Source organism: Nomascus leucogenys, chromosome 15, assembly GCF_006542625.1.
Source record: "Nomascus leucogenys isolate Asia chromosome 15, Asia_NLE_v1, whole genome shotgun sequence".
NCBI lineage: Eukaryota > Metazoa > Chordata > Mammalia > Primates > Hylobatidae > Nomascus > Nomascus leucogenys.
In genome coordinates this window covers 58,632,068-58,644,700 of record NC_044395.1, presented here as the reverse complement: position 1 = coordinate 58,644,700, position 12,633 = coordinate 58,632,068, and the positions used below count along the sequence as shown (strand labels likewise).

At 44.8% G+C, this 12,633-nt stretch overlaps 1 protein-coding gene across 1 annotated transcript; it reads right to left on the bottom strand.

The window, feature by feature from the left end:
• Positions 1-737: 737 nt before the first annotated feature.
• NDUFC2 (NADH:ubiquinone oxidoreductase subunit C2) lies at positions 738-11,314 on the bottom strand. The gene is made up of 3 exons (XM_030828947.1): positions 10,689-11,314; positions 3,990-4,133; positions 738-1,081 (listed from the first exon to the last, which is right to left on the bottom strand). Exons 1-3 carry the CDS (start codon positions 10,852-10,854, stop codon positions 1,032-1,034), a joined length of 360 nt encoding a protein of 119 aa, XP_030684807.1. The 5' UTR covers positions 10,855-11,314; the 3' UTR covers positions 738-1,031.
• Between the last annotated feature and the right edge of the window lie 1,319 nt (positions 11,315-12,633).

Genomic DNA, 12,633 nt, shown 5'->3' with positions numbered 1-12,633 from the left:
ATCACAGTTAATTGCATCCTCGAATTCCAGGGCTCAATAGATCCTCCCACTTCAGCCTCATGAGTAGCTGGGACTGCAGGAACGTGCCACCATGCCCAGCTAATTTTTGTATTTTATGTGGAGACAGTGTTTCGCCATGTTGCCCAGGTTGGTCTCGAACTCCTGGGCTCAAGCAATCTACCCTGCCTCAGCCTCTCAAAGTGCTGGGATTATAGGCATGAGTCACTGCATCGGGCCAGGACAAGCATTTGATAAGCCATAAAAAGTAACCTCATTCCAGTTAGGTACAGTCTTTCGTTTTTAATTGCACCAAGCTCCACTGTAGACAGTATTAGCTCCTGAGTCCACTTTCTCCAGGATAATCCACCTAAGAGCAAAGACAACTTGGCAGCATAAGATTTCTGTTTTCCTTGTCTGGAGTCTCCTCCTTCTAAACCACCTCCTATATCATTACAGACAGAGCTCAGAAATACAAACATGACTGTATGATTTAAAACGCCTTAATGACTTAATACCTACAGGATGAAGTCAAAATTATTTGGCAAGAGTCACAGAATCCTCCATAATCTGGCTCACTCTAAATTCACTTTGCACCAGGACAGGGGCAGGCAAACCTTTTCTGAAAGGGCTACATATTAATTAGGCTTTGCAGGCCATAGGTCTCTATCACAACTACTCAATTCTGCTCTTGCAGCATGGCAGTCGCCATAAACAACATGTAAACAAATGAGCATGGCTGTGTTCCAATGAGACTTCATTGGCAGTGGGCCAGATTTAGGTAGTCTGCTAACTCTAAACTAGAATTCAACCTCATTTTAAAATCTTTCAGATGGGTGAATGGAAACTGACCATTCTCTGAAGAACTATTTTTCTTACAACAATAAAAAGAGTCAGAGTACTCATGGTAACTATTTTAATTACAAGGTGTCAACATACAGATTGGCATAAGCTTCAACTGTCATTAGAAACATGTTCCATCAAATTCAGAAACAGCAAGTATCAGTGAAATTGGAGCAAGCATTTTGAAGACTTCAACGTACTGGATGGAATTTTTCAAACATTTCACCATATGTTTTCTTCTCTATAAAAGGAAAGATCATAAAAGATTTATTTTAAAAATATGTTTTAAAAATTGTATTTCCTAAAGGAAAATTATCACTCAGTAATCTTACTGATTGAAATCCTGCTGTGGTCTGTTCATGTCCCCCAAAAGTTCATAAGTTGAAATGTAACCCCCAAGATGATGATATTAAGAGTTTAGGACTTTGGGAGGTGAAGGTCACAAAGGCTCTGTCCTCATGAGTGGGATCGGCTTAGGGGACCTTGTTTGCCTCTTCTACCAAGTGAGGACACAGCAAGAAGGCATCATCTATGAAGCAGAGTGGGCCCTCAGCAGACACCAACTGTGTTGGTACCCTGATCTTGGACTTCCCAGCCTCCAGAATTGCAAGCAATAAATTTCTATTATTTATATATTACCCAGTCTATTCTGCAATTATACAGGTGGTAAGAAAAAGTTAAAAAAAAAAATTTTTAATTACCCAGTTTAAGGCATTTTGTTATAGTAGGCCAAAGTGACTAAGACAAACCCCTAAGAATTTCCTTATTTTCTTGTCCTTGACTATGGCTTGGTAATCACTGAAGGATTTTCTTTCATTGACTGAAGAATAACTTTGAAGGAATATGTGATGACAACCAAATGGCTGCCAAGAGGGACAAGTTGCTGCCAGGAGTATCCTGACTGAAGAGGTGAAGGAAGAAATAAACACAGAGGGGCACAGGTCAGCTAGGAGAGGCCAACAGCCAATGTGGTCAAGCTCTCCGGGCTCCCACTGTCCATGCATGAGGCTCTTGGCACAACTGCCAGTAATCTGCAGCTCAGAAACAGAATGAGCCCTGCAGCTATACACACTCCTGCAGACACAGGGAACTCATGGAACCATGTCTAGGCAAAGAGCCAGAGGTCTGAGACTGAAGACTGCTCAGCCACTGGGCCTCACTCCTAGTAATCAATATATCCAAGATGACTTCCAGCTCTAACATTTCACGGTTCTGAGTATTATGCATTCCCGATACATCCACTATTCATGGCTTTGTGCTAGTCTTTAAGCTCTTCTTTGGCAAAAAAAGAAGCTGTATCTTTCTGATCCACCATAAATATCATATATGTGACTGAAGGCTGTGGGAATATTAAAGAGTAATAAAATTTTAGAGCTAAATAAGACCTTAGAGATCATTCAGTGTTATGAAATTTAAATGTTTTATATTACATATTTACATTAATAGAAGAATCTTTTTTTTTTTTTTTTTTTTGAGACAGAGTCTCGCTCTGTCACCTAGGCTAGAATGCAGTGGTGTGATCACGGCTCATGGCACCTTGTTCTCCCAGGCTCAAGTAATCCTCCTGCCTCAGCCTCCCAAGTAGCTGGGTCTATAGGCATGTGCCACCACACCCAGCGAATTTTTAAATTTTCTGTAGAGATGAGGTCTCACTATGTTGCCGAGACTGGGGAAAATCTATTTATATGTTTACAAGTTCAAATTTTTTCTATACTCATTCATTTACACATTTAATAAGGCTATGTGTGCCAAAGCCCTGGGGAGACAAAAAAAACTGTCCTAGTAAGTTAAACTCCCAGCCTACAGAGACTCATATATGTGCACATCTGTGTTGTGTATATGTGTGTAAAACACAGGTGAGAAAAGTTTTATTACAACTATTAATAGATTCACGGCAGAATAGAGATAGAGCACACTGAGGGAATGCCTGACTGTAACTGGGTGAAAGCTTCACTGAGATAATAAAAGCAGAAATTTGCTAGGTGGATGAGGTGGAAACAGGGGCAAGAGGAAGAATAACATAGCAGGAAGAAGGTACAACATGTATAAAGCAATATAGGGCAGGTTCTGGACAAAGCATTTCACCAGGCAAGTGATGAGGAATGAGGAAGTGTTCCATACAATTCATATCCACTCTTATGCGTAAATGCCTGCTATGTGTAGGCTCTATGCAAGAAGCTGGGGAAACAAAGACGAAGCTACAATCCATGAAAAACACAGACATGTGTATATCATATGGTAGATAAGAATGTGGGTAAAGTGTTTCTACCAGAGGACAGGCAATTAGCTAAGCTGGAGGAAATAAGCCATCCTAAGGAGTCTGGATTTATCCACTAGGCAATGGATGACTTATTTATTTTATTTTAATTTTATTTTATTTTTTGAGACAGAGTCTTGCTGGGACGCCCAGGCTGGAGTGCAATGGTGCGATCTCAGCTCACTGCAACCTCCGCCTCCCGGGTCCAAGCGATTCTCCTGCCTCAGCCTCCCAAGTAGCTGGGATTACAGGCACCTGCCATCATGCCCGGCTAATTTTTGTATTTCTAGTAGAGACAGGGTTTCACCATGTTGGCCAGGCTGGTCTCAAACTCCTGACCTCAGGTAATCTGTCCCCCTTGGCCTCCCAAAGTGCTGGGATTACAGGCGTGGGCCACTGTGGCCGGCCAGATGACTATTTTAAACACATGTGATCAGATTTGCTGTCATTGGAAATAAGACCAAAGCAAGTGGTGAGGTAAGAGGCAAGTGCAACAGTCCAAGCAAGAGATTATCAAGGCCTGAACCAGGGTAGTGGTAGTGGGAGAGGAGAGTTCAAAGTCGAGAAATATTTAGGAAGTAGAACTGGTAAGACCTGATGATTAATGGGAAGTGAAAGAGAAAGACTTGATGATTCTCAGGCTTCTGGCTTGAGTGTCCAGGTGGACAGTAGTGCCATTCCCTGAAGCAGGACACAGAGGAGCAGGAGGTTTGGGAACAGAGGTAGTCAGACAGAAACTGGATATATTAATTCAAGAGAATTTTGGTCTATAGACTAAGATGTGGGAGTCAACAGAATTTAGAAGGTATCTAAAGCCATAGACATGGATAAGATTAACCAGGGAAAATAATAATACAGTAAACACAGATTCTCTAAAATTAACTTGAAATACCTTCTTCAGGAAAATCCTCTGTATGTAATTTCATATATCCAAACATTTCACGGTCCCTCACAGCATACATGTAGTCTTCACGTTTTACAAGATAATATCCAGCAAAAAAAAAGGCCGTAATATATAGAAGCTGGCGATGCAAACCTGAAATTCAAATGACAAATCCCAAAGAAAGCAAAAATTAGTCAATGTGTATTAAGAGTTACATTTTTGGCTGGATGCAGTGGCTCACACCTGTAATCCCAGCACTTTGGGAGGCCGAGACAGGTGGATCACCTGAGGTCAGGAGTTTGAGACCAGCCTGGCCAACATGGTGAAACCCTGTCTCTACTAAAAATACAAAATTTGGCTGGGGGTGGTGGCGGGCACCTGTAGCCCCAGCTACTTGGGAGGCTGAGGCAGGAGAATCATTGGAACCTGTGAGGCAGAGGTTGCAGTAAGCTGAGATTGCGCCATTGCACTCCAGCCTGGGTGACAAAGCGCCCGGCCTGTTATGGCATTTCTTAAAAAAATAAAAATAAAAAAGGCACTGGGCTCAGTGGCTCACGCCTGTAATCCCAGCACTTTGGGAGGCTGAGGCAGGTGGATCGCCTGAGGTCAGGAGTACAAGACCAGTTCACATGGTGAAACTCCATCTCTACTAAAAATACAAAAATCAGCCAGACGTCATGGCGGGCGCCTGTAATCCCAACTACTCGAGTGGCTGAGGCAGGAGAATCGTTAGAACCCAGGAGGCAGAGGTTGCAGTGAGCCGAGATCGCACCATTGCACTCCAGCCTGGGGGATGGAGTGAGGCTCTGTCTCAAAAAAAAAAAAAAAAAAAAAAGCTATTCTGAACAAACATCCTTGATCCTTGACTTTGAGACATCCCACATATTTTTTTTTTTTTTTTTGAGACAGGGTCTAGCTCTGTTGCCCAGGCTGGAGTGCAGTGGCACAATCACAGCTCACTGCAGCCTCAACCTCCTAGGCTCAAGCAATCCTCTCACCTCAGCTTCCCAAGTAGCTGGGACCAAAAGTGTGCACCACCATGCCTTTTTTTTTCTTTTTTAAGAGGGGTTTTGCTATGTTTCCCAGACTGGTCTTGAACTCCTGGGTTCAAGCGATCCCCCCGCCTCAGCCTCCCAAAGTGTTAGGATTACAGGAATGAGCCACCACACTCGGCCCACATTATCACTCTTTAAAGGTTAACAAATCTAAAATATTACATGCAATGTATATTTTAGCATATAGCACTTAATATTTATTTAATAAATGAATGAATAGCCTTGGGCAATTCAATTTACTACCTCTAAAACATAGACAAGACCTATCCTGGCTGGGCGTGGTGGCTCACAACTGTAATCCCAGCACTTTGGGAGGCTGAGGCACGTGGATCACCTGAGGTCAGGAGTTCAAGACCAGCCTGGCCAACATGGTGAAACCCCGTCTCTACTAAAAATACAAAAATTAGCCAGGCATGGTAGCACGCACCTGTAGTCCCAGCTGCTCAGGAGGCTGAGGCTGGAGAATCGCTTGAACCCAGGAGGTGGAGATTGCAGTGAGCCAAGATCGCACCACTGAACTCTAGCCTGGGTGACAGAATGAGACTCCGTCTCAAAAAAAAAAAAAAAAAAAAATTTAAAAAAAGACCTATCCTATCTTTCTCATAGTAGTAGCATATAAAACAAGACATATGCATGTAAAAGTATTTTCGAAGATGTATAAAACAATAAAAATGAAAAATATTCCTATGTTCTAGAACTGGACAGAGCACTCTCTCTTATCCCAAACAGCCACTGTTTTCTCTAATGGGCTACCCGCCATATAGCAAACCAAAGAGTGCATGTTCTCCCATGTGCCACTGGACTGCAGAGACACAGAGAACCAGACTCTCTCTATGCTGACCCATGTTCCTCACAGAAAGACTCCATAAGCATTTGAGATGATAATGTCAGCATCCTAGCCCTAAAGGCATGGCTTGGCCTCTTCCCGAGGCCCCATTTTCCTAACCTCTCTCCTCATTCTCTCTTAGTGGTCTACCTCTCACTACCTGCACACCCCATCTACAATCATTTTCCCATTGTTTACTCAGTGAGTCTAACCCTGGCAGCTTTGTGCTCTTTGCAGAACATCATAAATTACTGATATATTAAACTAGAGATCAATAAATATTTAATTTTGTGGACTATACTTAGAATACCAACTAACTCTAAATTTAGGGCACATTAAGTGGTAACCAGCAAGAAGGTTAAGTTTAAAAAAACAGATGATGAGAGAAAAACTTATAAAAAAATTCTGTTTATTGATAGTACAGTAGGGTGACTACAGTTAACAATAATTTGTTGTATAGTTCAAAATTGCTGGAGGAGAGGAATTTGAATGTTCCCAACATAAAGAAGGGGTGAATGTTTGGGGTGATAGATGTCCCATTTGCCCCAGTTTCAACATTACACATTGTATGCATGTATCAAAATACCACATGTACCCCCAAAATATGTACAACTTATTTTTAAAGTCTTATTCTTAAAAAATTCTTAACATTTCCTGCTAATTTGAAAAAGAGCTACACAATTTTATTTCATTGATAGAAATTCATTATTATGAGACATATTCATTATTATGAGACAGAATCTTGCTCTGTCACTTAGGCTGGAATACAGGATCACACTCACTGCATGATCACACTCATTGCAGCCTCAACCTCCCAGGCTCAAGTGATCCTCTTACTTCAGTCTCCCAAGTAGGTGGGATCACAGGTGCATGCCACCACGTCCAGATAGCTTAAAAAAATTTCTTTTGTAGAGACAAAGTTTCCCTATGTTGCCAAGGCTGGTCTTGAAAACTGGGCTCAAGCAATCCTCCCACCTCAGTCTCCCAAAGTGTTGGGATTACAGGTGTGAGCCACGGTGTCCGGCCAGAATATCCCATTACTCACAGAATGCCAGGTACTCTCCAGGGCTGTAGTTTGAAAATCTACCATATCTCTTTCACCACTCCTCCAACTCTCCTAGAAACATCATTTATGTGACACACACCTTCACCCTACATGCACAATCTTATACCACAATTTGTCTTTTTAATGGATATGGCCATCTGGTCTGTAAACCTTTGGAGGATTGGGACCATGTTTTATATTCCTCGTAATCTACATATACTTATTCACTCAATACTACTTTTTTTTTTTTTTTTTTTTTTTTTTTTTTTTTTTTTTTTTTTTTAAGACAGAGTCTCAGTCTGTCACCCAGGCTGGAGTGCAATGGCGCAATCTCGGCTCACTGCAATTTCCATCTCCCAGGTTCAAGCAATTCTCCAGCCTTAGCCTTCCAAGTAGCTGGGATTACAGGCATGTGCCACCACGCCTGGCTAATTTTTGTATTTTTAGTAAAGACAGGGTTTCACCATGTTGGTGGCTGGGATTACAGGCATGTGCCACCACGCCTGGCTAATTTTTGTATTTTTAGCAAAGAAAGGGTTTCACCATGTTGGTCAGGCTGGTCTTGAACTCTTGACCTCAGGTGATCCACCTGCCTCAGCCTCCCAAAGTGCTGGGATTACAGGCATGAGCCACCACACCTGGCCTCACTCAATACTTACTGAACACCTACTATAGATATTAGACACTGAGCTAGATAAACACAATATGCATTCAGTAAATGCTGTTGAGGACAACCATTTCAACAAAGTCCTAGGACCTAAATCTTCCAAAGCAATTTAGGGAAGCTCTGGGAACTCAGGAAGTCTGATCCCTACTCCTGGGCTAAGCAGTTTATATTCATTATCTCATCTAGTCCTCAGAGATAGGGAACTTCCTCAGAATCAAATTACTAGTAGGGTGGAGGTGGTGTCAAACCCCAAAGCATATGCTCTTAACTGCTATACTCTTCTGTCTCCCAGAAAGGCACAAACGGCTAAACTAACAACGAGATTAAGTGGTACAAACGTCACATTTCAGCCAACCTTTACTTCCTCTAGAGCATTCTCCCTCCCATCTGTATCTCCTTTGTGCTCCTAAAGTGCTTTCTGCTCACCCACCTCTATCAAAACATGTATCTATCATACCAAGATCAGCAACAGATTGTTTACTTGTTTGTCTCCGTGATTTCACTAGGAGCTCCATAGGGCACGTAACAGAGAAACAGTTAAGTAAGGCCAGGCACAGTGGCTCACACCTAGAACCCCAGCACTCTGGGAGGCCAAGGTGGCAGGATCACTTGAGGCCAGAAGTTTGAGACCAGCCTGGCCAAGATGGCAAGACCCCATCTCTACAAAAAATTTAAAAATTGGCCAGGCCTGGTGGTATGTACCTGTAGTCCCAGCTCCTTGGAAGGCCAGGATAGGAGGATCACTTGAGCCCAGGAGGTCGAGGCTGCAGTGAGCCATGACTGCATCACTGCCCTCTAGCCTGGGTGACAGAGTGAGATCCTGTCTCAAAAAAAAAGGGGGGGGGTTCAGTAAATGAACAATTTACAAATATATGGTAAACTGTTTGCATAACAAGAGCTAAGGAAGGGGAACTCTGTCCGGCACCTTTTGCATGTCAGACATTTTACCTACAGAATCTCACTCAATTCTCACAACAAATATGCAAAAATTAATTATTCTTATTTTATAGATGAGGAAACTTTGGCTCTGATCGACCTGACCATGTAACTTGCCCAAAGTGACACAGCTGGAAAGCAGCAGAGCAAGTCTGTTTATTTATTTATTTATTGGAGACAAGGTCTCAACTTTGTTGCCCAGGCTGGAGTGCTGTGGTACAATTGCGGCTCACTGCAGCCTCAACCTCCTGGGCTCAAGTGATTCTCCTCCCTTAGCTTCCTGAGTACCTGGGACTACAAGAGCACATCACCATGCCTGGCTAATTTTTTAAATTTTTTGTAGAGACAGGGTCTCACTATGTTGCCCAGGCTGGTCTTGAACTCCTGGCCTCAAGAGATGTTCCTGCCTTGGTCTCCCAAAGTGCTGGGATTACAGGTGTGAACCACGGTGCCTGTGCCTGGTGAGCAAGTCTGTTTAGTTCCAAAGTGGAGCTCTTTTCATTACACCAAGTGATAGTCTTGGGCAAATGTGAAGTGATGAAAAGGGAAAACCTCGAGTCCTCAGAGGCATAAATGGACAAAGATCACTACTTTCTGAAGTGAGGAGTCATGTCCAAGGGAAATAGGATTTCAACACTATTTGAGCACTGGAAATGCTGGGATTTGATGGGTTGGAGGCTGACCTTCAGGCATGACATACAGCTGTAAGAAGGCAAAAGGGGTACAAGTGTGTTGACTCCTAATTGCCTGAACCATTGCCTGAGCTTTTTTCCTGATTGTGCTTCTTGGCTCCAATCAACGCCTCACATTACTGACAAAGATGACTTTTTAAAATCCAGAGCTCATCACTGCACCCCTGCAGCTCTCAAAAGCTTACAAAGTTCCTGACTGCCTATAAAATAAATTGCCATGCTCTGCTAAAATCTCCCTTGTAGTTTTATCACCCTAAACCTGAACACTCACTCAATCATCAAACACCCTCCATTCAGAGGTCCTTGCCCCCACTGGCTCCCACTAGCCCCATGGGCCTAGAAAGCTGTCTGTCTCTCAGTCCTGCCTGATAATCGAAGTTAACTTCAAAGGCCCCTCTTCAAAGTTCCTCTTCCCTTTTCCCTCTGGAAATCCATAGAGCTTAGCAAAGCTACTGTGGTGGTTATTATCAGAATAGTCAGTGTCTCTGACAGCAGGCCAGTGACATACTACTGGGAAGTACAGCACACTGGTCAGAGCCTCCTATTCAAACCGTGGTCCTCAGACCAGCAGCAGCAGTGTTTGAGCGCTTGTTGTTAACATCAAGTTCCTCCCCAGACCTCATGAATCAGAATCCTTTTTTTTTTTTTTTTTTTTTGAGACAGGGTCTCACTTTGTTGCCCAGGTTGGAGTGCAATGGTGCAATCTCGGCTTACTGCAACCTCTGCCTTCCAGGCTCAAACGACCCTCCTGCCTCAGCCTCCCTCAGCCTGGGACCAGAGGCGTGCACCACCACGCCCGGCTAACTTTTGTATTTTTTTGTAGAGACGGGATTTCGCCCTGTTGCCCAGGCTGGTATCGAATTCCTGAACTCAAGTGATCCGCCCGCCACGGCCTCCCAAGGCGCTGGGATTACAGGTGTGAGCCACCGCGCGCAGCCCAGAATCCGAATTTTAACAAGACACCTATGCTATTCGTATGCACATTAAGTTTGAGAAGCACTGGTGTCCAATATCCATTCAGAGGTCAAAAAAAAAAAAGCTCTGCTACTTAATAGCCATATGACCTTGAGCAAGCTGCTGTTAACCTGTTAGGCTCGGTTTCCTTGTTGTGAATAATACATCCCTAATAAAGTGTTTTAAGGCCTAAATGCTATCAATAATGCCCATAGTGTGAGTAGTGCATGGCATGGAGTCGTGGCTCATTTGTGCACACAGCACAACACGAACCGAGGAGAGTAGTCCTGGGTCCTTCACGGACTCAGTTCCTGCTTCACTGCACCTCAGTTTCTTCAAGTGCCAAATGACACTCTGGCTCTGCTCGATTCTAAAGAGCTAATGGGGCGCGGACTCCCCGGGAAGGCGAGCTGGGGCCAGTTAGGCAAAAAGGCACGGAAAAGCAGAGCACCTCAGGGGGGCCTACGGCGGGGCCGGTCTGCAGCCCTACGACCCCCACTCCTACCAGCCGATCCCAGCCGCGCAGCACTCACCAGCCGTGGCGACCGGCCTCCGCCGGATCAGGTTATCAATCAGGCCGGAGCAGTAGCCCAAGAAGCCGATGTAGAGGAGCCGCGGGTCGGTCAGCTTGGGCGGGGGCAGGCTCCGGGCCTCATCCGGCAGAAACCGTAAGGGCTCTGGGTTCCGCCGTGCGATCATGGTGACGCCGTTTCCACTTGAGGCCTGGTCTCAGACCACGAACTACAAGGAAAACCACGGCCGGGCCTAAGCAGTCAGCTTTCTCCTCCTCCTCTGCGCGCCGGACTCACGGGCACGGCGCAGCGCGGTGCAGCGCCGAAACGCTTCCCGGTGCGTGCTGCTGCCAGAACCCCGCACGCAAAGTTCCGGGCTACTAAGTTTCACTTTGCTCGTCCGCCATCGCTGATTCTCTGGTGGGAGTGGGATTCACGGGCCTGCTAACGCGGGGTCGAGAAGTACCCCAAACGAGCCAAACTGGGCGAAGACTAGGAGATACTGATTTTCTTTTCTCCCAACTTCCCCACCCAGAATTGCCTCTTCCTCCCCTGCCCCTTCTGGAAAGATTTATCTTTTCATCCAATGCCCACAAATGGGCATGATGCATAGTTTTGAGAAACGTAATTAATTGAAATTCCATAAAAGCTAGTTTTCGTTTTCTGAGTTTTCAGTCGTTCATTCGCATAGACACACCCTCCAAAGCCTAAAATTAAGGTCTGGTCAGCAACAAAAGAATTTAGAGAAGCCCAGGACTGGATCATTTTAGTCTATTGTTGAAATTCAGATTCGGAGGCAGCACCCTAAAATGTTTCACCTCTGGGTCTTCACGTCCTTACACATGGCTGAGTGAGGGGTGTTCCCTAAAGGTTTGAGTAATGAGGCCAGGTGCCATCACTCACGCCTGTAATCCCATCACTTTGGGAGGCTGAGGCGGGCGGATCACCTGAAGGTCAGGAGTTCAAGACCAGCTTGGCCAACATGGTGAAACCCCATCTCTACGAAAAATACAAAAAATTAGCTGGGCGTGGTGGCGGGTGCCTGTAGTCCCAGCTACTGGGAAGGCTGAGGCAGCATAATTGGCTGCTCGGGAAGCTGAGGGAGGAGAATCGTTTGAACCTGGGAGGCAGAGGTTGCAGTGAGCCGAGATCGCACCATTGCATTCCAGCCTGGGCAACAAGAGTGAAACTTCGTCTCAAAAAGAAAAAAAAAAAGGTGTGAGTAATGAAAGAAGGAATTTATAATTCTGTTAAGCAATTTTCCAGTCTCTGCCGTCAGGCCTCTGAGCCGAAGCTCAGCCATTGTAACCCCTGTGACTTGCACATATGTGTCCAGATGGCCTGCAGGAGCCAAGAAGTCTGGGGCAGCCAAAAACCCACAAAAGAAGTAAAACAGCCAGTTCCTGCCTTACCTGATTAACCAACATTCCACCATTCTACCATTGTGACTGGTCCCTGCCCTACCTGAACTGATCAATCGTCCTTGTGACATTCTTCTTCTGGACAATAAGTCTTATAATCTCCCCATCATGTACCTTGTGACCCCCTCCCCTGCTAACAATAGATAACCACCTTTTACTGTAATTTTCCATTACCTACCACACGGATGCATTTGACATTTGGTGCTGTGACTTGGATCGGGGGACCTCCCTTGGGAAATCAATCCCCTGTCCTCCTGCTCTTTGCTCCGTGAGGAAGATCTACCTATGACCTCGGGTCCTCAGACCAGCCCAAAGAACATCTCACCAATTTTAAATCGGGTAAGTGGCCTCTTTTTACTTTCTTATTCAACCTCTCTCGCTATCCCTCCTCTTTCTCCTTTCAATTTTGGCGCCACCCTTCAGTCTCTCCCTTCCCTTAATTTCGGTTCCTTTCCCTGTCTGGTAGAGACAGAGGAGACGCGTTTTATCGGTGGACCCAAAACTCTGGCACTGGTCATGGACTCAGAAAAACAGTCTTCCCTTGT

Excerpts from the sequence above, each read along its gene's own strand:
- NDUFC2 (XM_030828947.1), bottom strand. The coding sequence starts at position 10,854 with ATGATCGCACGGCGGAACCCAGAGCCCTTACGGTTTCTGCCGGATGAG. Across the intron at positions 4,134-10,688 it reads GAGGCCGGTCGCCACGGCTG|GTTTGCATCGCCAGCTTCTA; the intron begins GTGAGTGCTGCG and ends TTTGAATTTCAG. Across the intron at positions 1,082-3,989 it reads AGAGGATTTTCCTGAAGAAG|AGAAGAAAACATATGGTGAA; the intron begins GTATTTCAAGTT and ends TTCCTTTTATAG.